This window comes from Malaclemys terrapin, chromosome 1, assembly GCF_027887155.1.
Source record: "Malaclemys terrapin pileata isolate rMalTer1 chromosome 1, rMalTer1.hap1, whole genome shotgun sequence".
In the NCBI taxonomy this organism is placed as follows: Eukaryota; Metazoa; Chordata; order Testudines; family Emydidae; genus Malaclemys; species Malaclemys terrapin.
In genome coordinates this window covers 196369068-196392001 of record NC_071505.1, presented here as the reverse complement: position 1 = coordinate 196392001, position 22934 = coordinate 196369068, and the positions used below count along the sequence as shown (strand labels likewise).

Sequence of the window (22934 nt, the reverse complement as noted above, 5' to 3'; positions counted from 1 at the left end):
AGGGAGATTCCCAAACCTCTGAAGGAACTCAAATGTGAAACTGCAGAACTACTAACTGTGTTTTTTAACATAACATTTAAACCAGTTTCTGCACCAAATGACTGGAGGATAGCTAATGTGACGCCATTTTTTAAAAAGGGCTCCAGAGGTGATCCAGCCTGACTTCAGTACTGTGCAAACTGGTTGAAACTATAGTAAAGAACAAAATTTTTAGACACATAGATGAATATAAATTGCTGGGGAAGAGTCAACATGGTTTTTGTAAAGGGAAATCATGCCTCACCAACCTACTAGAATTTGTTGAGGGGGTCAACAAGCATGTGGACAAGGGGGACCCAGTGGATATAGTGTGCTTAGATTTTCAGAACGCCTTTGAGAAGGTCCCTCAACGAAGGGTCTTAAGCAAAGTAAGCTGTCATGGGATAAGAGGGAAGGTCCTCTCATGGATTGGTAACTGCTTAAAAGATAGGAAACAAAGGGTAGGAATAAATGGTCAGTTTTCAGAATGGAGAGAGGTAAATAGTGGTGGCCCCCAGGGGTCTATACTGGGATCAGTACTATTCAACAAATTCATAAATGATCTGAAAAAAGGGGTAAACAGTGAGGTAGCAAAATTTGCAGATTATACAAAACTATTCAAGATAGTTAAGTCCCAAACAGACTGCAAAGCACTACAACAGGATCTCACAAAACTGGATAACTGGGCAACAAAATGGCAGATGAAATTCAGTGTTGATAAATGCAAAGTAAAGCACATTGGAAAACATAATCCCAACTATATATATAAAACAATGGGGTCTAAATTAGCTGTTACCACTCAAGAAAGAGATCTTGGAGTCATTGTGGATAGTTCTCTGAAAACATTCACTCCATGTGAAGCGGCAGTCAAAAAAGTGAACAGAATGTTGGGAATCATTAAGAAAGGGATAGATAATAAGACAGAAAATACCATATTGCCTCTATATAAATCCATGGTATGCCCACATCTTGAATACTGCATGCAGATGTGGTGGCCCCATCTCAAAAAAGATGTATTGGAATTGGAAAAGGTTCAGAAAAGGGCAACAAAATGATTAGGGATATGGAAAGGCTGCTATATGAGGAGAGATTAGTAAGACTGGGCCTTTTAGCTTGGAAAAGAGACGACTAAGAGGGGATATGATAGAGAGCTATAAAATCATGACTGGTGTGGAGAAAGTAAATAAGGAAGTGTTATTTACTCCTTCTCATAACACAAGAACTAGGGGTCACCAAATGAAATTAATAGGAAGCAGGTTTAAAACAAACAAAAGGAAGTATTTTTTCATACAACGCACAGTCAACCTGTGGAACTCTTTGCCAGAGGATGTTGCGAAGGCCAAGACTATAACGGGGTTCAAAAAAGAACTAGATAAATTCATGGAGGATAGGTCCATCAATGGCTATTAGCCAGGATGGGCAGGGATGGTGTCCCTAGCCTCTGTTTGCCAGAGGCTGGGAATGGGCGACAGGGGATGGATCACTTGATGATTACCTGTTCTATTCATTCCCTCTGGGGCACCTGGTTTTGGCCACTGTTGGAAGACAGGATACTGGGCTAGATGGACCTTTGGTCTGATCCAGTATGACCATTCTTATTTTCATATTTGATGCTTTAGATTGATTTGCTCTACTGAGAATTTCTGGTGTTGCAAGAAACTCTTTCCAGTGGACTCTGAAGATCTTCCACAACCATTTACTTTAGAATGAAGTGATCTTCTTATCAGTTTCAGGGGTAGTTTTCTGTGACTCTACTCCATAAAGGAGTCCAGACATGATGCTGGTGTTAAACATTCATATTTTTGTCAGTGCCAATCATGCTACTTTTCCAGATCTTTTCAATTTTATGTATATTGTTTTCTGCTTTTGATATTTGTTGCTTGATATCTAGCATGGTGTCACCAACACTGCACATCTCACTCCCTCGGTGTACATGAATAATAAAGCAGAAGTACAGGTTATTATCAATGTACTCTTTTATTGTATTCTCATGGAAACACCCTTCTTTTGATGCTAGTCAAGGCACACACAAGTTCTTTTGTGCATAAATTCTCCTTACTATGAGTGCTGCCAAGTTAGCTGCATCTTTCTTGATAGTTTTCAGACACACCAGCACATTGGTATGTTTACCATAAGATCTCTAGCTTCGATTTGAAAGAGTACACCGTTTCCAATAAGATTTACCCAGCTGTCCAAAGACAGCGCCCGCTTTGTTGTCCCGATGAACAAGACTCATTTACAAGCAAAAGTCATAAGATATAACAAGCAGGTAAAAATCTATGAACTGGGATTTCTGAACACCACTATACCCAAGTGAAAGAAAATTAGACCTAGCAATAGTTTAAATTTAAAATATTATTTACAGGTCCAAGACCAAACTATATGAATTACTGGGAACGCTCAATATGAATGACAGAAAAAGATTTGTGAACATTTGAAGCATTTATTTAGACAGGTTCATGACATTAATTGTACACACTAGAAAAAAAGAAGTCCCAGGTGTAAAGAAAGGAGTTATTTCTGGGGAAAGTAAATATTTAATAAAGATAAGCGATACACTATTGAATATGTATAGCTACGTTATCATAATTGCATTTCCATGAAGGACTTCAGTCATAACAACAATAATATCGAGGCCCAACATTCCTTTAAAGAAACTCAAACAAAAATAACCAAAAAACAAACAAACAAACAAAGGAATGAGGAAGGAGGTTTCTATTTATTGGGATGTGGTCATTTTCATTTTCTAACAGGAAAAAAGGCCTGACACACTTGTCCTTTCTGAAATAAGGAGTAGTCATACATTATGTGCCCTTGGTCATGCACTGATCTAGAGATGAGTCCAAACCAAAACTCTTGTTAGAGCTGTGTAGCTGAAGTCGCTCTGTACCCTAGTCATAAAATTAAAATCTGAACATGGTGTACTCTGGTAAAGTTTAGAGTCAGACACAAGCCCCACACTCAGAAGTGTAGAAATTTGGAATTTTGACTTGTACCTTATATTTGTTGGACTAATAAAGCCATGGCACCAGGAGGGGGGTGGCGCTCACCGGGGAGAGCGGAGCCGCAGCGGGCTCGCCGCCCTATCCCGGCGCTCCGGCCAGTCGGGGAGAGCGGGACCGCGGCTGGGCTCGCCGCCCTCCTCCCAGCGCTCCGGCCGGTTGCGGAGAGCAGGGCTGCGGCCGGGCTCGCCGCCCTCCTCCCGGCACTCTGGCCGGTTGGGGAGAGCGGGCCCCCGGCCGGGCTCGCCACCCCTTCCCCTGGCGCTCCGGCCGGCTGGGGAGAGCGGGGCTGCGGCCGGTGTGACACACCGGGCTCGCTGCCCTCCCCCCGGCACTCCGGCCAGCCGGGAAGAACGGGGCCGCCCTCTCCCGGCGGTCCGGCCAGCCGGGGAGAGAGGGGCCGCGGCCGTGCTCTCCGCCCTCCTCCCAGTGCTCCGGCCTGTCAGGGAGAACGGGGCCCCGGCCGGGCTCACCGTCCTCCTCCCGGCACTCCGGCCAGTCGGGGAGAGCGGGGCCGCGGCTGGGCTCGGCGCCCTCCTCTGCCGCGCTCCCCACCGGGGGGCGGGGGCAGCAGGCGGCTTTTTTGCCCGGGGCGGCAAAAAAGCCAGAGCCGGCCCTGCATGACACATCTAGCCTTCTTCCAGCATTGCCGAGCTAAACCACACGCTGTAGCCATTCCCTTTGTTTGTGCTCAGTGCTATGCCATATGTGCACTAGGCTGAATGTGCTCTGTGCATGTCATACCCTGCACTGTATCTATCACCCACAACTTGCACACACCCCTCATGTCAGTGGATGCTACTTTCTCTGTGCCTCGCGTCCTGCTCTGTGCCTTACAATCGCCCCCTGCATGCCCCGGGTGCCCTTTATCCCCTGTGTACCAGTCCCTCGCCCCCTGCCGGCCCCTCGTGTGCCCGGGACTGTGCCTTTGGTCCCTGCGCTGTGCGCTCTCGTCTCGCCCTCTCCGGTCCGAGCGCGACGCTGCAGCCGATTGGCTGGGCGCCCCGCTCTCAGGACCCAGGACAGCAGCACGCGCCCCAGAGCGGAAAGAGGGGCGGTGCCAGTGCGTGTTGCTAAGGTGACGGCGCGCGCCTCCCTCCGCCCAGGACGGCGGTTCCCATGGTGACGGAAACGCCGCGGGGCCCGGCCGGACCATGTCGGACCTGGGCTCGGAGGAGTTCGAGGAGGAGGCGGAGAACGACTTGGGGGTCAGTGCGGGCCGCGGCCGCCGGCTCCCCCGGGGCCCAGCGCTGCCCCCCCCGCCCCCGCCAGCGCCTGCCCCGCAGAGCAGGAGCGTCCCCGCGCCCCACACTGCCGGGCCCCGCCTCACCCGCCCCTCCGTGCGGCTCGGCCGCCCCTGAGAGCCGCGGCGCCGGGCGGGCGGCGGAGCGGATCCCCCCCAGCTCAGCACCGGTGCAGCCTCCCCCCCCACCCCGCCCAGCTGTGCCCAGGAGCCATCCAGGCCGCGCTGGCTGCCAGCCCCCTTTCCCCGGTGCCCTCGGCGAGCCTCCCTCCAGAGTCCGCGTGCAGCTGGGCAGCCCCGTGGAGAACAGCTGGCACCAGCTGCCCCAGAGCTGCCCTTCATTGCCACCCAGGCACTGCTGCACTGTTACCCTGGGGGGATGGTTGTGTCTGTGCACCAAGAGAAGGTTAAAGGGTGATGTGATTATAGTCCGGCAGTATCCTCCTGGGGAACAAATATTTAATAATGGGCTCTTCAGTCTAGCAGAGAAAAGTATAACAGGATCCAGCGGCTGAAAGTTGTAGCTAGATAAATTCAGGCTGGAAATAAGACATACATTTTTAATAGCGAAAGTAATTAACCATTGGAACAACTTACAAAGGGTCCTGATAATTTTTAAATCAAGATAGGATGTTTTTCTAAAAGTTCTGCTCTAGGATTTATTTGGGAGAAGTTTTATGGCCTGTGCTATATGGGGGTCAGACTAGATGATCATAATGGTCCCTTTGAATCTATAAATTCACTTTTTCCCCTGGTACAGCCCCAGTCCATAACTATGTGGAATATTAATGAAAAAGCACCCATTAGACACGATTACACCAACATATCTTTAGTTTTGTCACCCCAAAAAGAACTGAATTTGTAATTACTCACTGTTGCATATTTTAAAGGTCAATTCTGCTCTAATCAAAGTTAACAGAAGGCCTGCCACTCATGTCAATCAGAGTAGGAGCAGAGCCATGGACTAGGATCACACAGGATATTGGATTTGTAGTATTAAAGTATGGGGAAACGAAAAAAAAATTAATCACTGTTATGTTGGGATTCTCAAAGCTATGCGATGTGTATCTCAAACAAAATATTTTTTAAAATAAGAAATAATCTTATAAATACAATGATGTCCTTAGTTGCTATTTTCTTTTGGAATATATACATTAGTGATACTCAGCCTCAAAGAGTTGCTAAGCTACTGCATTCAATGGAGTTGTAGAGATAAAAAGGACTTGAGTGAAGTCCTGCCATTTTACTAGGGTATGTAATGTCTTTTTCAACTTGCTGCAGTTTATGCAGCAAGAATCCAGCCCCCAACAAATTTCAGTAGTTTGCAGGCAAAAGACACCTTTGGGTACCAGGTAGGATCTGGTGGGTTGGTACAAGATACTCACAACAGTTACCAATAGATTTCTTGGCCAGGTGCCATCCTGGGACTCAGGAAGAAAAGGAGCTGTTCAGAACAAACAATTGGCTTCCTCTTTGTACTCATATTGGATTCAGCTTAGAACCCCTGCCTCTTAACTGTTGAATGGCTTATTCCATCTAAATAGGAATATGAAGGTGAACGCAATGCAGCAGGTGAACGACATGGACATGGAAGAGCACGGTTACCCAATGGTGATACATATGAAGGAGAGTATGCCAATGGTGTGAGAAATGGGCGGGTAAGATAATTATAGAGGATTATTTTGAAAGCCATGCATGTGTTTCAGCAGTTCCATTAGTTTAGGCACTTCATTTTCCTTTTAATTCAAAGTACTATATCTACACCAAATATATTGCAGGGGACCTACAGATTTAAAAATGGTGCTCGCTACATTGGAGACTTCTTTGACAACAAAAAGCATGGTCAAGGCGTTTTTATGTATCCAGATGGATCAAAATATGAAGGTAAAATGTGCATCTTTTGTTGTTGAACATAATTACGAAGATTTAAATATTTGAGAAGATGAGGTGCTTCAGTGGAATTATGGGAAACAATGAGCCAGGCAGCATATTATTGCTTCAATCCACAAAATTCTTTTTTCCCTCTTCATTCCTGCCTCACCCCAGATGTTAGGAGAAGAGTGGATTGAAGTTTTTGGCAACAGTTTATTCCTGCCAAATCATCTGATCAAGTGGAATGCTTCATTATATTTAGTGTTGAGCAAATTCTTCACATTCTTAGTTAGAATCAGAGTAGAAGAGAGTATAAGTTATGTTAAAAACAACAACCCAAGAACATCACAAGAATATTCATTGACATGTAGTGATTATGCTGACAGTCAAGTTCAGTCCAGAACATTTTCAGATCCTTTCAAAGAGCTATAGGTTCTGAGCATTGTAAAAATATAGGATTCAGTTCTCCACTGCATCCAAGCAAAGCAGTGGAGAGTGGAGGCTAAGGAGGAGCTTATCACAGCACACCGTTTCTCAGCCACCTAGAGTTGGTGTAAGTTAAACCTTCAAGAAGGCAGTTTAAATTTACCCTGTTGGCAGAGAATCCATCTCCTATCTTTCTGGACATGGCTCCCTCCCCTGACCTTTCTCCATACCCATATACCAAATGGAATACCGTCAGCAGAACTAGGATAAGATGTGGCAGAACCAGTGATGCAGGTAAAATCCATTTCTTACTGGTACAGGGGGTGGGGAGGGCAGCAGCTAATGGGGGGGCACATAACCCTCCATGTGACTCCTCCCAGCCCCGCCCCCACGCTTTCTCCATCCTCTCCCCACGATCCACCCACTTTACCTGGGGACGGAGGGGGTGCTCTGTCCTCCTCCTGTTGCGCCAGAGACTTCAGAAAAGGAGCAGAACGTGGGGCTGCTGGGCAGCCCCGTACAGGCGGCTCCTCTGGCGCGGCTGCTGTACCACCCCCAACCTTGCCGCCAAGTCCTGTCCTCTGGCATGGCTGCTGTACTGCCCCCAGTCTGGCTCCCCAGTCGTGTCCTCCGGCGGGACTGCTGTAACACCCCCAGCCTCGCTTCCCAGTCCTGTCCTCCAGCGGGGCTGCTGTTCCGCCCCCGGTCTGACTCCCCAGTCCTGTCCTCCGGTGGGGCTGCTGTTGTACAGATGGAGCCAGAGGAGAGGCAGGTCAGTGGAAGGGCAGGGGGTGGGGCTGGGGGCAGTACAGCCGCACCAGAGAGGAGCCATGTGGCCAATGGCTTCTCCGGTGTCTTTCCGGTACATAAATATCTTGCTGGTATGGCATACTGGGCATATCGGCCTACTTGCACTGCTGGGCAGAACTCTACATTGGCAGAGATTCCCCCAGAATTTTCTAAGGGGAATCTGTGGCCAGAGAGCTTAGACTGAAGAATCCAGCCTTTAAAGCTTACTTTAAAAAAAAGTTTTTACCTGTTGGGAGAACATTTATTTATTTATTTATCTTTATTGGTGAGATTGCCAACAGCACGGGAGGAGTCCATATATATATCTGCACCTATCTTCAATATGATAGTAACCCCCACAGGGCATATATATATATATATAATATATATATATATATTTTTTTGAGTTAACACCAAGTGTCCCACTACCTCTCTGTGGACAACTAGTAAATACTCTGTGGTCCACAGTTTGAGTCACTATGATAAATATCCTAATGCAGTTTCTACTTCTGGGAGTAGCAAGAGTCTTTTCCCTCCTCTGTACACCTCTATAAGTGTGCAGTTCAGGAAAAGTGAGAGATCCAGGAGAAGAAAGCTTTATATATTATAGGTAGATAAGAAATCTGCTACTTAATAGAAGCACCACCTCCAAATGTAGGCATTATATCTGACTTGTGATTAAGCATTCGCCAGGGAGGATCACTGCTTTCATCAGAATATGGATTGGAAGGCATGGGAAGATTAGATTCATACTGATGCATCTTGCAATGCAGAAGAAATGGATGTTAGCAGAAGTGCAAGAAAGAATTAAGTGACTTGCACAGACATAAGTTAAATTAATTTGTTTATGACAGTGTCTTTTGGCCTGATTCATACACTGATTCAAAGCTATGTTGGATTCTTTGCTTTCTGAGGCTAAAATACTCCTAAAATGAGGTCAAACTATATTTTACTAGTACAGTCTTTGTTCTATATTTTCCCCTCTAAGGAAAGAAATATTGACTGATGTCATTGTGACTCCCTTACTTTCTGTCTGCACCTATCTTCAATATGATAGCAACCCCCACAAAAAACCAACAACCATAAAACTAAGTTGCATAGGCCCAATCCACAAAGTAATTTAGGCTCCTCACTTCCATTGAAATCAATGGCATTCTGTTGAAATTAGCATGTGACAGCAGTTCTCCTTCTATCCCCAGATGCTCTTTTAGGGTTCTTGTACAGAATTATTTAATTTAGTTTGATCTAGATCTTTGCCCTGAACAGAATTCTCAAGATTAATCTGAAGGCTCATTACAATCTTTTACAAATAACAGATTATTTTAGGAATTCACTTTCTTCCTTTATGGTAGCAATGTCTAGGAAATGCAACAGTTTAAGCAAGATACTGTACTTAAAGAATCTCATAAGACAGAAGATCAGAATATCATTAGTCCAGCTCCTGAAACAGAAGCTCATACAGAATATTTCCCCACATTTTAGTATTAGGAATGACTGATTTGGTCTGATTCTCTTCACTGTCTTCCCTGAAATATGAGGAGACAGATAAGTCAGACTCCAGCCGCTTCATTAACCATCTTCAGAGAGTTCTTTTCCAGGATGACATTTAATTTGAGGACTAATGCTGTCTCTGCAAAACATCAGGAGGTTGATCTGATTGTTGACATTTTTTATTCATTTTTTTCAATAGTGTAATGTTGTATGCTATACCATCAGCTTTGAAAGAGGAGGTCAGAACCAAAGACAAAGCTTTTAAACTTAAGTGCTTAATTTTAGGCACCCACATCCATATTTATGCCCCTAAATGAGTGAACTGATTTCCAGATGTTCTGAGCCACCCAGCTCCTGTTGCACAGTATCTGAAAATCAGAACGCTCAGTTACTGGTTTTGGCTTAGGTTCCTTAGAACCCGTTAAAAGATTATTTCAGCTACAGTATAAGACACTCTGAAATAGTCCCACCCTATTCTTCCATCTGATGTCTGTAAATGTCTCAGATCTTAAAGGTGACCTGAAAAGGAAAATAATTTGCCTTCTGCTGTCTTTTTTTGCTGCTTTGTGATGTGCAAAGAAGGCCTGAAAGGTAGGGGTTTTGGCCTGTGTTAGAAATTTAAATCTCATGAAGGCCAGAAGACTATATTTACTGGAGAGCTAGTGAAATGGTGATAATCTGAAGGGTCAGTACAGTGAACATTGAGTTAAGACTACCAGCCACCCCATTGGGTTGGGAGAGGTGGCTGCCCTGCTCAAGATAGGTCACACAAAAGGAATAAGAACAACAATATTCCAGGCTCAGCAAGGTGAAAGTTAAACAGGCACAGAGTAGCTACCTTTGGCCACAGGGCAAATGAAACAAAACAAACACAGGGTAGTTTCCTCCCACTTACTCCAAGTGTCCACAAAGAACACAGGGCAGCAGCTTCCTTCAGTCAGGGCCTAGTTTGAGGAAACAAACAAAATTCAGTTCTGACTGTGATCAGAGTCTCTTGGCTCCAGCATAACGTTCTGTGTACAAGGCAGCCAAATAATTCCCCAGATCCTCCTGTCCCCTGAGGAAGAAAAAGATAAATGAGGCTATTCTTTCTTCCCATTTTGGATGTCCGTACTGCCTAACTAGCCACAGCTGCCAGCACTTCCCTCCAAGTTTGGCAGCTCCCACAGTCTTTAAGCTTGAGTTTCCTCTTTTCTGGGTGGTGAAGATGTTTACATTCTGGTTCACATGATTGAGATGGGGCACATACACCACATCACAAAAGACCTGCTTTATTTGGTTTTGCTAATACCCATTTAACTTTAAAAATCATAGAACTGGAAGGGACCTTGAGAGGTCATCTAGTCCAGCCCCCTGCACTCATGGCAGGACTAAGTAATATCTAGACCATCCCTGACAGGTGTTTGTCTAACCTGCTCTTAAAAACCTCCAATATGGAGATTCCAGAACCTTCCTAGGCAATTTATTCCAGTGCTTAACCACCCTGACAGTTAGGAAGTTTTTCCTAATATCCAACTTAAATCTCCCTTGCTGCAACTTAAGCCCATTGCTTCTTGTCTTATCCTCAGAGGTTAAGAAAAACAATTTTTCTCCCTCCTCTTTGTAACAACCTTTTATGTACTTGAAAACTGTTATCATGTCCCCTCTCAGTCTTCTCTTTTCCAGACTAAACAAATCCAATTTTTTCAATCTTCCCTCATAGATCATGTTTTCTAGACCTTTAATAATTTTTGTTGCTCTTCTCTGGACTCTCTCCAATTTATCAACATCTTTCCTGAAATATTGCGCTCAGAACCAGACACAATACTCCAGTTGAGGCCTAATCAGCGTGGAGTAGAGTGGAAGTATTACTTCTCGTGTCTTGCTTACAACACTCCTGCTAATACATCCCAGAATGATGTTTGCTTTTTTTTGCAACAGCGTTACACTGTTGACTCATATTTAGCTTGTGGTCCACTATGACCCCCAGATCCCTTTCCGCAGTACTCCTTCCTAGGCAGTCATTTCCATTTTGTATGTATGCAACTGATTGTTCCTTCCTAAATGGAGTACTTTGCATTTGTCCTTATTGAATTTCATCCTATTTACTTCAGACTATTTCCCCAGTTTGTCTGCAAACTTTATAAGTGTACTCTCTATGCCATTATCTAAATCAATGACTAAATATTTTGGGGAAAGAAAGCCTATGTTAAAGATTCAGCAACCTCCTCCCTTCAGTTAAGGTGTTAGGCCCCTGAATAAGTGATGCCCTGGCTTTGGCAAATTAGTGCTAATCTACTGGTACATACCCTAAGGTCCACTTTTAGATTTTGGAGGAAGGGTCCCTTGACATAACCAAATACATATCCCACACTACAAAATAAGACTATAAGACACGATAAAATTTATGGTGTGGGAGGTGGGGACAGCCAGTGCCACAAGTTACGTAACTTGCACTGTCCACAATAACCTAAATAAAGGTATGCATGTAAGCATGCTACTAGGTAAGAATAAATGGAAGAATGTGTTTGGAGTGAAAGAAATAGCAGGCAACTATGTAAGTTTGTGTAGAGAGGGGCAGAGAGTGAGGAGGGGAAAAAATGATTGGAGCCCAACCAAGTAAGGGAAGAGGCTGAGAGCCTGCCACAGGGAAGAGAGACAAGAGGATGAGAGGTGGAACAAAAGGGTCAGAATGAAGAAAGAAGGGAGGGAAGAGAAGGGACCAGTGCAAGACAGTGCTGCTTAGATTGAGGACCTGTATGGCCTGCTGTATGATGACATTGCCAGAGCAGAAAACAAGTGACCTTTAAACTATTCTAAAGGGGAATCTGAGGATTTCTCCTGTGTGGTAGCATGTTGGATATTGCCTGAAAGCAGGGCATGGTTGAAAAGGTGGAGTTAATGTAAGTTAGAGCAGCCTTGTGGCTAGGTCTGTGGCCCAAAGAGCTGTGACTTTAAATAAGCCTTCTCATCCTGTTCTTTAAATCATCAATTAAGCAATGAGATGACATTGCGTAGTTCAGACAACAAAATGATTGCATTTTAACTAAACCAACAAGAGAACACATGATAAAGAGCGTTTGGGGCAGAGATAGTCAGCATATGGAAATTCTGTATGTGCAGAAACATTCACCTGATAGTAAGTAATCTTTCAAGTCATGAGTAACCAAGAGCACAATAACTGAACAGAGGTGCAAAACCACCTCACTAGTGAGAACACTGCTGATAGGCCTTTCTTCTTCCATCACACCTAAAAGTAAAGTAATGCATGCACGGATATCCAGCTTCAAGACCAAAAAGTTATGCTGTAATCTGTCATACATGGCTATATATTGTCAACTCTACACTGTGTCCTGTTAAGTTTGGAGTATGCTTATTTATTCGGGTTACTTTTTTTGGAGGGGGGGACTTCTGTAATTCTATTAATGTACTGCTTGTGTTACTTGTGTTTTTATTTGGAGCTCTACTTCTTCCTTCTGCAAGTCCCCTCCTAATGGAGCTATCCTGCAGGACCTAGGTTCCCTAGGGCTGGGTTTTTCCAGCCCCAGAACTGGAGGAGCACACACACAGCCACACATACATTAACAGAGCAAGTTTGAGCAGACCGGGTCAATTAGCACTTTTAAGGTGACCCCCTTATATGTCTCTGGACTTACTGGGCTTAATGAAGCAGCACTTTTAAACTGCCTCCTCTTATATGCCCCTGGGTTCCTTGGGCTGGGTCAAGCAGCACTTTCTAGCTGTCACCCTTATGCGTCCCAGATTCAGCACGTCCCTATACCCACTCTTACATCACAATTGTACTGGCAGTAGCCTATTTGATGAGCAAACCACACAGCATTTTGGGTGCTGTAGGGATCTTTACCTTAGGTAAAAGAAGCATTGCTGTAGACCGAATGGGGGAAGCTAAAAACACAAAAGAGTAAAGTTTAGCAAGAGAGAGAGAAGCAACCAGCTTAACCATAAAAGTTATTTATTGAATAATAGTGATAAGTACACAAGGAGAGCCTAAACTAACATAACACGCATTATTAAAGGTTCATACCTAAGGTAGAAAGGAAAACAGAGAGAAAGAGGGGGATTTCACCCATTCCATGAGGCTTGAACGGGTCGGGGTTCCCAGGTGGTGGTGGTAGCTCAGGGTCTTGAGTGCTGGAGACAGGCAGAGCCCCCAGCACGATCAGTCAGGAGAAGATGGAGTCCCAGTGGAACTGATGCATAGTTTGGATCTAAGCATCAGAACACTGACTGGAGGGTGAGTAGGGATTTTTGTAGAGAAAATACAATGGTTCAAGGGAGAACACTAGATTTGTTTATGGGTAAACTGATGACTCAAGGGTTTTGTTTAGGCTAGACAATAGGAGCTGATTATTCTTGGCTATGGGTGGTGGTTTCTTCCAGGGAGCTCACAATGCAACTAGGCTGCTTTAGTATTTTGGATATTAATCAAGGATTCATTACTAGAATTGGTCTGATAATTGCTGAGCTGGGTGTGTGCAGGCATAGATTCATTAACATCTGGAGCAGAGATTCCCATGATGCAGTGTGTCCCTGCTTTTCTGGTCCCAGAGTTCAGGGTAGTTTTCTGTTCTCCATTCTGTATGCAAAATGAGATGTTTCCCTGTCCTATTTTTTTATGCAGATGAGGCTAGGGGAGTTGTCTCTGTTTTTCATTCTGTATGCTAATGGAGATGTCTTAATCTTGTCACCCTTGTCAGGAGGGGTCTAGGTGTGTCTCCCATCCACCCTTCATTGCTCTCTGCAAGTCTTTTCTCTAATGCGTTTTGATTTAAGCAGTAGTAGACTACAGCTGGCTAATTCCAATTCTCTAGCTCTCAACTGGCCAAGTAGATGCTGTTTTGCACTGATTAGCTTTATGGTCCAGAACATTCTCCCTGCCCTTTCTAGAAGCCTGAAGCCCTACTGATTCTCAATAAGAGAATAGTTTAGCACATCCTCTGAATCTGTGCATGCTCATGGCTTTTCTCCTGACGTCAAATCTTTCCATCAGTTAGAAATACTGTACTAGTAATATCAATAATAATAGTGACAAATGGTGGCCTGCTTTTTGTCAGAGAATGCCAGTACTTTTCTAATTTAATTTACTGTGGAGTGTGAAGAGACTACACTGATATACAAGCCTGATAAGCTATCTTTACTGTTCACACCGAAATTGAAGATTACTGAGGTAGAGCTTGCTTCTGCTCTCATTGAATTCAGTTACAGAATTTACATTGTCTGAGTTTACATTTTCATTTTCTAATACTGTATATTCTTCATTCACATAAAAAGTTGACTAGATGTCTAGATGATCATTCTGAAGGCTGACTTCTATGACAAGTAAAACTGATCACATCTCACTCTGTTTTTGTCATGTCCATTGCAGGAGAATGGGTGGGAGACCAAAGACATGGCAATGGAGTTTACTACTACATGAATGGAGACACCTACACTGGAGAATGGCTTAACCACTATAGGTTTGTTTCATTATTACAGTGAACTTTCAAGTTTCTTGATGAAGTTTAAAAAATGTTGTCTTCAGAGTTGTGGTTGTCCTTTTGAAAGAGAGAGCTGTGGAGGGCTTTGGCAACCAAATCCAGTTTGGAATGGAAGGAAAGCCTGCAGTAAGACATCAGCTGAATTAAATAGAGCCAGACACAGAAGGCAGATGAGCATGAATGTATGAAGAAGATGTTCTTGGGGTTGGAAATATAGATTAATGTGGCATTTGTTTAAATACTTTAAAATTGCAAAGAAATCCTGCACTTTTAATTTACAGTAATATAAAGTACAATTATTATTTGCCTCTCAGGCACGGGCAAGGTACATACCTCTATGCAGAGACTGGCTCTAAATATGTTGGTGGCTGGATAAATGGGCAACAGGAAGGAGCAGCTGAACTTATTCATCTAAACCACAGATACCAAGGCAAATTTGTGAATGGAAATGTAAGTATGTTGGAAAACGCTATTTGAATTTGAAAAACTAGCGCATGTTGTTGTTCTGGTATGGACTCTTTACATTGAAAAATTAAACCAGGTTTCCCATTTTGCACAGTATTCTTTGAACCATAAATGTAACAGGTATAAATAAATCAATGACGTGCAAAGTTTCTCCAAAGTTTACTTTTCTCAATGTATTTTTATTTATTATTGTGTAAATTACATAGTGCAGTGTTAAGTGATCATTTCTATTTTTCATTTATTCCTTCAGAATTTTCTAGCTTTAAAGTCTTGCTAACTTTTTTTATTTCTCTTTGTACAGCCGGTAGGTCGTGGAAAGTATGTCTTTGATATTGGGTGTGAACAGCATGGTGAATACACACATCTAGATCAGGTAAATAATATAATACAGACTATACCAAATGTTAGAAAACTCAGCAAGTCAGGTTAGCCTGTTCAAACGTAGTCTGCCTAGCTCATTACAGGTACTGTATATTTAAAAAGTCCAACAGCTTCAGAATGTGCTTTTCTAAGCACCAGAGTCAATAAAAAAACGTGTCTGGCTACTGTGCTGAGCAAGCCCTGACACCTGAGGGCCCCATTGCTGCTCCCATTGCAGACACTAGAAGTTTTGCCGTTGATTTCAGTGAAAGCAGGGTCAGACCTCAAATGTGCTAGCCTTCTGCAATACAAAAAGCCAGACAGAGTTTTGATTGACTTTGGCCTTTATTCTGAAGATGTCATGTCCCTTTACCAGATATGGACTGGCTTCAGAGCTTGCTTATATACACCAGATGTGGTCATCATAAGATCCTTTAATGCTGTGCTTGGTATAGTTGAGGTTCATTTAAATAAGGTATTTTACACACCATGCCCCTTAGATGTATAATATATTTTAGCACTCCATTACAAAAGACTGGAAAATAAAAATATAGTACTAAGTAATTCTAAAATTTAGTGAAAAATTACAGGTGCAAATTTAGAGCCACAATTGAGACTACTTTTGAAAATGTGGTCTATTATTGTCTTGATCCTGTGAGGTACTAAGTACCCACAACTCCCATTGATTTCAATAAGAGTTGTGGGTGAATAGCAGTGGGGAATGATTTTTCTTCTTGCTTTTGAGTGTGGCCTTTCAGACCTGTTTCTGACTACCTGACCTACGTACTCTAGTTATATAATCAAAACAATAATGCCTAGCTGTTATTACAAATATATTTTTAGCTTAGTATTTTAGTTTCAAGATAATAAACATGCTGCATTTAGTTCAGAACTTGCTCTTTTTCTATATTGCCTGACATGCCAGATCTTAGTCTATTACATGCTATTTCAAAACTTCCAGGGAAACATTTATTTCAAATATAATCGCACCTAAATGAAAGTTTTGGGCGATTTGTAATCTTTTATTTTTTTAAAAAGGGTCTTTCTAATTTTTCCATCTTTCTACAGTTAACATGTCAATCTAGTTCACATTCATTTCTTCTCTTTCATTGATTTGCTCAGCTAATACAACCCAAGGACAAGAGAAAGGGCAGCAAAAAACTGCCTTCTGTTCCAGGGTATGGGAACCCACAAACCACTAAAGGCTTTATCTTCATGGAGCCTAGTGTAACAGAGGTGCTCTTTGGGTTTGAATGAAGTGTTTCTGCTGCATGGTTTACCCGCATGTAACAAAAAGAAAAAAACAATATTCCTTCATAATATCAGTTTGAATGAGAAACTTTTGCTTTACCTGTAAAATTTAACTCCAGTTGTTTTTGTTTGTTAAGACCTTAAAAATATGAAGCATTTTATAACTGAAATGATTATTATTTCTATTGTATTGAATGTTTTGGAAAACAGCTATTAAGATGTAAAACATATGCTTTGGCTTTGTTTTACTTTTATTCCTTAATCAAACTGTATTTGCCTCCTTAAATGACAAATAATGATGGGTGTTTCCTCTTTTTCTGTAAATATACTGCAATTACATTTTGAAATGTTTAGATATTGTTAGACAAAGCACTAGGAAAGATAACACCCATCCCAAGTATATTTGTAAGCAATAAGATATGAGGAAGTGTATATGGTTATAATGGAAGATTTATGTGTGTGACGTGATGAAACCTTCAGCCACCCAAGAAGTATGAGCAATATCAATTTCTTTATGCCAGTGCTCTCAGATTTCTATAAAAAAGGAACAACTTGCAGCTCCACATCAGATCCCTAAAGAACAGTGTGTGGTGGTGGGTATGCCAAAGCCAGTGTCTCTGCTGCTAGAGGTCTATGTTGGGAGAACTCAGGGCTCTTGCAGACAGTGGCTTCACAGATGCTCATTGTGTCTGGGAGGAGAGGAGGAAAGTATCTCCCCCTTCCCCACTCCCCCTGGCCTGGCTACTTTGTGTGTGCTAAGATTTGCCCCTTAGGCGTTTGTCTATACTGGAGCTGGGACTGTAATTTCTAGCTGAGGTAGAAATTCCCATGATCTCTCTCTGATCAAGCAGTGTAGCCAGAGTGGTGCAAGCAGTGGGAAGGGCTAGCTGCCCAAATACGTACCTAGCATTTCAGAGGTGATTGTATTTGTGGGCTCCCCTGCTGCCACTTGTACCTCTGTGACTACACTATTTTTAGCATGCTAGCTTGATCAGAGCTAGCACAGATATGTCTGTCTGAGCTAGGAAATATACCTCCAGCTCCAGTGTAGACATATCCTCAGTTCAACTGGTGCTGATTGAGATGCATTAAAAATTAGGGCTCAGTTATGGCCTGTAAGAGCCTGAACCATATTTGGAAAGTGAAGAGGTGCACTATTGGGGGTGTTGCCTGAGGACATTATACCTTCGCAAAACGGGCACCTAAAATTAGGCACTTAACTCCATATTTGGATACCTGAATATAAGTAGCCAGACTTTTACAAGTGCTGAGCACTCAGCAGCTCCCACTGACTTCAGCAGGAACTGATGGGTGCTTGATACTTTTGAAAATTAGGCCATTTATGTCGGTGTCTAAATGTGAACTTAGAAGCCTAACTTTAATCACTCACTTTTGACAGTCTTAGCCCTTAACTATAGCAATTACTCTCAAGTGAATCCTGTGATTATATTATTTACTGTAGGTCACAGTGCTATACTCCCATTACAGCAGGGGTTGGCAACGTTTGGCAAGCGGCTCGCCAGGATAAGCACCCTGGCGGGCCGGGCCAGTTTTATTTACCTGCTGACGCAGCAGGTTCGGCCGATCGTGGCCCCCACTGGCCGCGGTTCGCCGTCCCGGGCCAATGTGGACGGCGGGAAGTGGCGCGGGTGAGCGATGTGCTGGCCACGGCTTCTCGCCGCCCCCATTGGCCCGGGATGGCGAACCGCGGCCAGTGGGGGCCGCGATCGGCCGAACCTGCCATGTCAGCAGGTAAATAAAACTGGCCCAGCCCTCCAGGGTGCTTACCTTGGCGAGCCGCATGCCAAACATTGCCTACCCCTACGTTACAGTAATGAGAATAAACAGTCAAAACTTTGCTTGTTTGCTGTAGTTGAAATAGTTGTAGTACAAGACTCATTTTCAAATAAAATTAGTTAAGAAAAGTTATCTTTCAATACAAGTAGCTAGTCTATTATTTAAACTCTCCCACTTTTGTATAAAATAAATCATTCTTATTTGTAAAGAAAGTGACAGAAGGTCAGAATATTGAGAGCACAAAAGCTCATGTACAGTACTACATTCTTCATAAGTTCCATGGGTCTTACCTGAGCACAGACTGCACTGCCTTGTGAAGCAGAGAGCAATTTTGTATTGCGTGCACTCTTGCTTGTCTGTTTCTGTAAGGAGTTGGGGCAGAGAGCTGTATAACTCCACTGTGAGAACCAGGATGCATTCCCCCTCTGGGGTGCAGAATGCCTCCTTGAGCTCCCTATGTGCCAGACCTATGGTATAGGCTGGTGTGGAAAGGAGGCGGATAATGATCCTGCCTTCTCTCCTTTCCATCCCTTTTGTGGCATTGGGGAAATGGGGAACAGCCCAGTCTCTGTAGGTACTGCTGTTAGGCCCAGCCCTTCTGAGAGTTGCAGAATGATTAAGGAAGAAGGCTCTTTGGGCCTTCATGACACGCTGTGTTGCCTGAATCTAAGCATAAGAAAGAAAGGAAACCAGCCATTTTTTTTTTAATTTTGAGACCAACATTGTAACTGACTGACTGCCTTCAAGTTTTCTAGCTTAGAAAGGTTTTCTCTCTCTTCTAAAGTTTGTGACTATTAATGTTGTTCAGTTGTTGTTACATATTGACACCTTACTCTAAAGGGCTGTATCGTTACCATTTCAAACTCAGGGTAAAGAGATTTCAATACATGCAAACAGGCTCGTAGTCCTTACCTTCACATTCCCAATTGTGATGCTAGATTTTTTATGTTTGTTTGTTTTTTAGGATAAAGGGGAAGAAGAGGAAGAGGAGGAATCTCAGTCAATTATTCCAAAATGGAAAGCAAAAAATATTACTAAATTAACTCTGTGGACACCCGGGATTGAAAAACCACCACCTCCTGAAGAGCCTCCGGCAGCAGAAGAGATACCAGCAACTGCAGGTTTGACCCGATGAACTGTTGGAAACTCCTTTCCCCCCAAATTCCCCAAACTGTTTCTGCCTGATTAATTTGCAAATGTTATAATAAGAGAGTTGTACTTTTTGTCAGCTTACAAGATGCTGGATATTAGCAAAAAGTAAAAGTGTGAAGGTTCATCTTATTGTAGCACATTCTTATGCTGCAGCATGCATGCTGAATATACTTCCATTTGATATAATGTGGTATTAGTAACAGAGACAACTGTCCTGGGAAGCCTGTAACATTATTGAAATTATTATAATCTGATTCAGGGCTTGATACTGCAACCCGTCTATACGCATTCCCCATGAAGCCAGTGGGACTACTCACATGAGCAAAGGCTACAGGATTGGGCCTAAGATGTTAGCTGTTACTTAAGAGTAAAAATAATGGCAATGAGCAGATCTATGAAGTTCTTCTTCCCCCTCATAGTTTGGCATATATCTCCTTTTCTTCCGTTTCAGTTGCCGAGGAACCTGTTGCTGAGGAACCTGTTGAGGTTGGGGAACCTCCTGCTGAAGCTACAGAACCCATTGAAGATCTGTCTCCATCTAAGGAGGGAGAAGAAGAGGAGGAAGGGGGCAAAGAAGATCAAGTGGATCAGGGTGAGGAAGAAAGAGAGGAATGAGTGATTATAGTTGGTCATCTGAAATGGTGCATGTCAACTAGCTGAAAATGTGTTACTGTGTGGGGGCACATTATCATTCTGAAAAGATAATAACTCTTGTTTTTCATAAAGGGCTAAATCATCACAAGGTGGCTTTTAATTTTGTATACTCAAGTTTATGTGCATTATTGTTTGCACATAATGGATATTTGAAACTTCTGTGTACAAAAATTAGAGGCCGGGCTGACATGCCTCACAAAATTTAACCCCTCAGAGTGAAGCTGCCCCCACTCCCCCAATGAGAGGAATGTTCTCCTCACTAGAATGAAAAAACAAAACAGAACCAAAACACCCTAAGAGATAATGAAACAAACCTTTTATATTAATGTAAAATTTGTTTAGTTAGAAAGTGAAACTGACATTCAGGACTTCAAACTATATCACTTATCACACAAAGCTTTGTTCTGAAGAAAAGAAATATCATTACTATTGATGGGTCTGATCTTTGTAATACACTAAATGGAACACCAGAGCTAACCAACACCAGAACTTTGGATGTTTGAAATCTACATATGGATTTGGAGGCTTGATCCCATTGGTGACACTTGCACACTCTCATTCAGAAAGCTAAATTAATTATTAAAAGTAAAACTGAAGTTATTGCTTTTTAATGTTTGGATGTTTTAAGTATAGTTTCTGAATTTTCAGTATTTTTAAAAAAATATTTCAAATTATTTATCAAAATTATTAGAAGGTATTGTAAAATGAGGCCTGTGTTAAGCCATATTTTATGAGTAAATCTTTGCCTACTTAAAATATGGACTGCATATATTAAAACATATCCAGATTTGTAAACTTTTATTCTGATGTTTCCAACCATCAAGTGTTTGATTCTCAGTTTTTCATCAATCCATTTCATGTTAAGGTAAAGTGCAAAACTGACAACAGGAGCCAGAAAGACAATTAAATGGCTTGAAAATATGCTGAAACATACCCTAAACAGTAGAGCTAAGTTTTTTGATTTCAGGAGAGTTATGTCCACGAAGAATTTGGCCCCTAATATATAGAATGTGATGATGCTGAATGTACTTGTAATTTTTAGGCCTCATTATTACTTTATTGATGAATGTTCTCTAATAATTAAATATTGATTGAGCACCCCACACCTCAGTATTTAGTATTTTTTGTAATGAACTGAATCAGTCCATTTAAGTCCTGCAGCATTCTGTTGATGAACCTAGGACTATGAGTATGGGTTACATGTTTATATCCTTATTCGTTTACCATAGGGTCTTTACTTTGGTAATGTGAGTACAGTAAGTGGACTGTAAATTTAAAACAGTTTAACAGTAATAGGGATTTTGTTATATGCCTATCTTCTAACAAGAGTAGGATTTTTTAAAGCACTCCACTTAGGCCCACTCCTAATAACAAACTAGACAGCATATGTAAGGAGCCTGCATTATATTTTCCAGGATAAAGTATTACTACAATGAATGAATTATTTAAAAAGATCTCAAGCGCTGTTATTTTATTAAATGTACCCCAGAATTCATGTTTTTCCCCCAACAGCAAATACTAGTTTAGAGGAGAAGGAGGAAGAATCAAAGGAATCAGAGGAGGCAGAAATAAGTAAAGAAGAATAAAACCAAATAAGGAAATTACACAGAAAAAAGCTGGGTACCATAGCCCTGTATTATTCTTATTTAATTGAAAGCTCTGTTATGCTGTTTTGAATAAACATATTTTTCTGGGTACTTTGTATAGAAAATGCCTTTTTGGGTGTTTTTCTGAACTCCGAGTTTATGATTTCTAACTCCAAGTCCATTTTCTTTGCTATATACAATAGCTGTAACCACTGGTTGAACTCAGTGGGACTCCTCACATGGATAAAGTTACTCATTTGTGTAAGTGATTACAGGATCAGGGCATATCTTCGGACTCCTTCACATTATTACTTTAAAATGGAGTGTACACAAATGAGAAGAAAAATTCTCAGTAATTTCCCGTAATGTATCAGCCCATTGTTCACTGAAGTCTGTATCTTAACTGTGGCAGTGGTCTATGCCCAATTCTTCGCAGGAAGATGAACCTTGGATCTTATAGTCCTCAAAGTCCTTAAGAGCAGTACCAAAGCAAAACACAGCCTCTATGTTGGAAACTAATTCACATCATCAAAAATATTTTTGAAATGATGATGTTATAAAGCAATTAAAATGACATTTGCACCTGCTTCTTCAGCAGTTTTACTAACTTCAAAGACTACGGCAGTGTGGAGTTGCACAAAAAAAATTGCACTAGTGTACAGTGCTATAGCAAGTTTTTGTGCATCTTCAGTGATTGATTGGAATAGCACAAAAACAGTTGCAAAATCTCAGTGCTTCAGCTATGTTTTCTTTTCCTTTATAGAAAAACAAAATAAGAAGGAACTAACCACAAAATGCTATGTTAATACAATGTTAAAATTGCAAATTTGACTGCACAAAATTCAGACAATATAAATGTAAGGTTCTCATAATAACAATAACTCCCCCATGTTGAGTTACTAGTGGTGTTCCCCAAGGGTCAGTCCTAGGTACGATCCTATTCAATTTATTCATAAATGATCTGGAGAAAGTGGTAAACAGTGAGGTGGCAAAGTTTGCAGATGATACTAAAGTGCTCAAGATAGTTAAGACCAAAGCAGACTGTGAAGAACTTCAAAAAGATCTTACAAAACTAAGTGACTGGGCAACAAAACGGCAAATGAAATTTAATGTGGATAAATGTAAAGTAATGCACATTGGAAAAAATAACCCCAACTATACATACAATATGATGGGGGCTAATTTAGCAACAACTAATCAGGAAAAAGATCTTGGAGTCATCGTGGATAGTTCTCTGACGACGTCCATGCAGTGTGCAGCAGCAGTCAAAAAAGCGAACAGGATGTTAGGAATCATTAAAAAGGGGATAGAGAATAAAACGGAGAATATCTTATTGCCCATATATAAATCC

General features: G+C 42.1%; 1 protein-coding gene across 1 annotated transcript; it reads left to right on the top strand.

The window, feature by feature from the left end:
* Positions 1-4148: 4148 nt before the first annotated feature.
* RSPH1 (radial spoke head component 1) lies at positions 4149-21702 on the top strand. The gene is made up of 9 exons (XM_054016474.1): positions 4149-4228; positions 5808-5921; positions 6042-6147; positions 14207-14297; positions 14633-14768; positions 15085-15156; positions 19156-19312; positions 19795-19935; positions 21510-21702. Exons 1-9 carry the CDS (start codon positions 4175-4177, stop codon positions 21581-21583), a joined length of 945 nt encoding a protein of 314 aa, XP_053872449.1. The 5' UTR covers positions 4149-4174; the 3' UTR covers positions 21584-21702.
* The last annotated feature ends 1232 nt before the right edge of the window (positions 21703-22934 follow it).

Bases quoted from the DNA above. Each gene is read 5' to 3' on its own strand.
- RSPH1 (XM_054016474.1), top strand. From the start codon at position 4,175: ATGTCGGACCTGGGCTCGGAGGAGTTCGAGGAGGAGGCGGAGAACGAC. The intron at 5,922-6,041 runs GTAAGATAATTA...AATATATTGCAG, and splicing joins ATGGTGTGAGAAATGGGCGG to GGGACCTACAGATTTAAAAA. The intron at 15,157-19,155 runs GTAAATAATATA...TTTGTTTTTTAG, and splicing joins AATACACACATCTAGATCAG to GATAAAGGGGAAGAAGAGGA.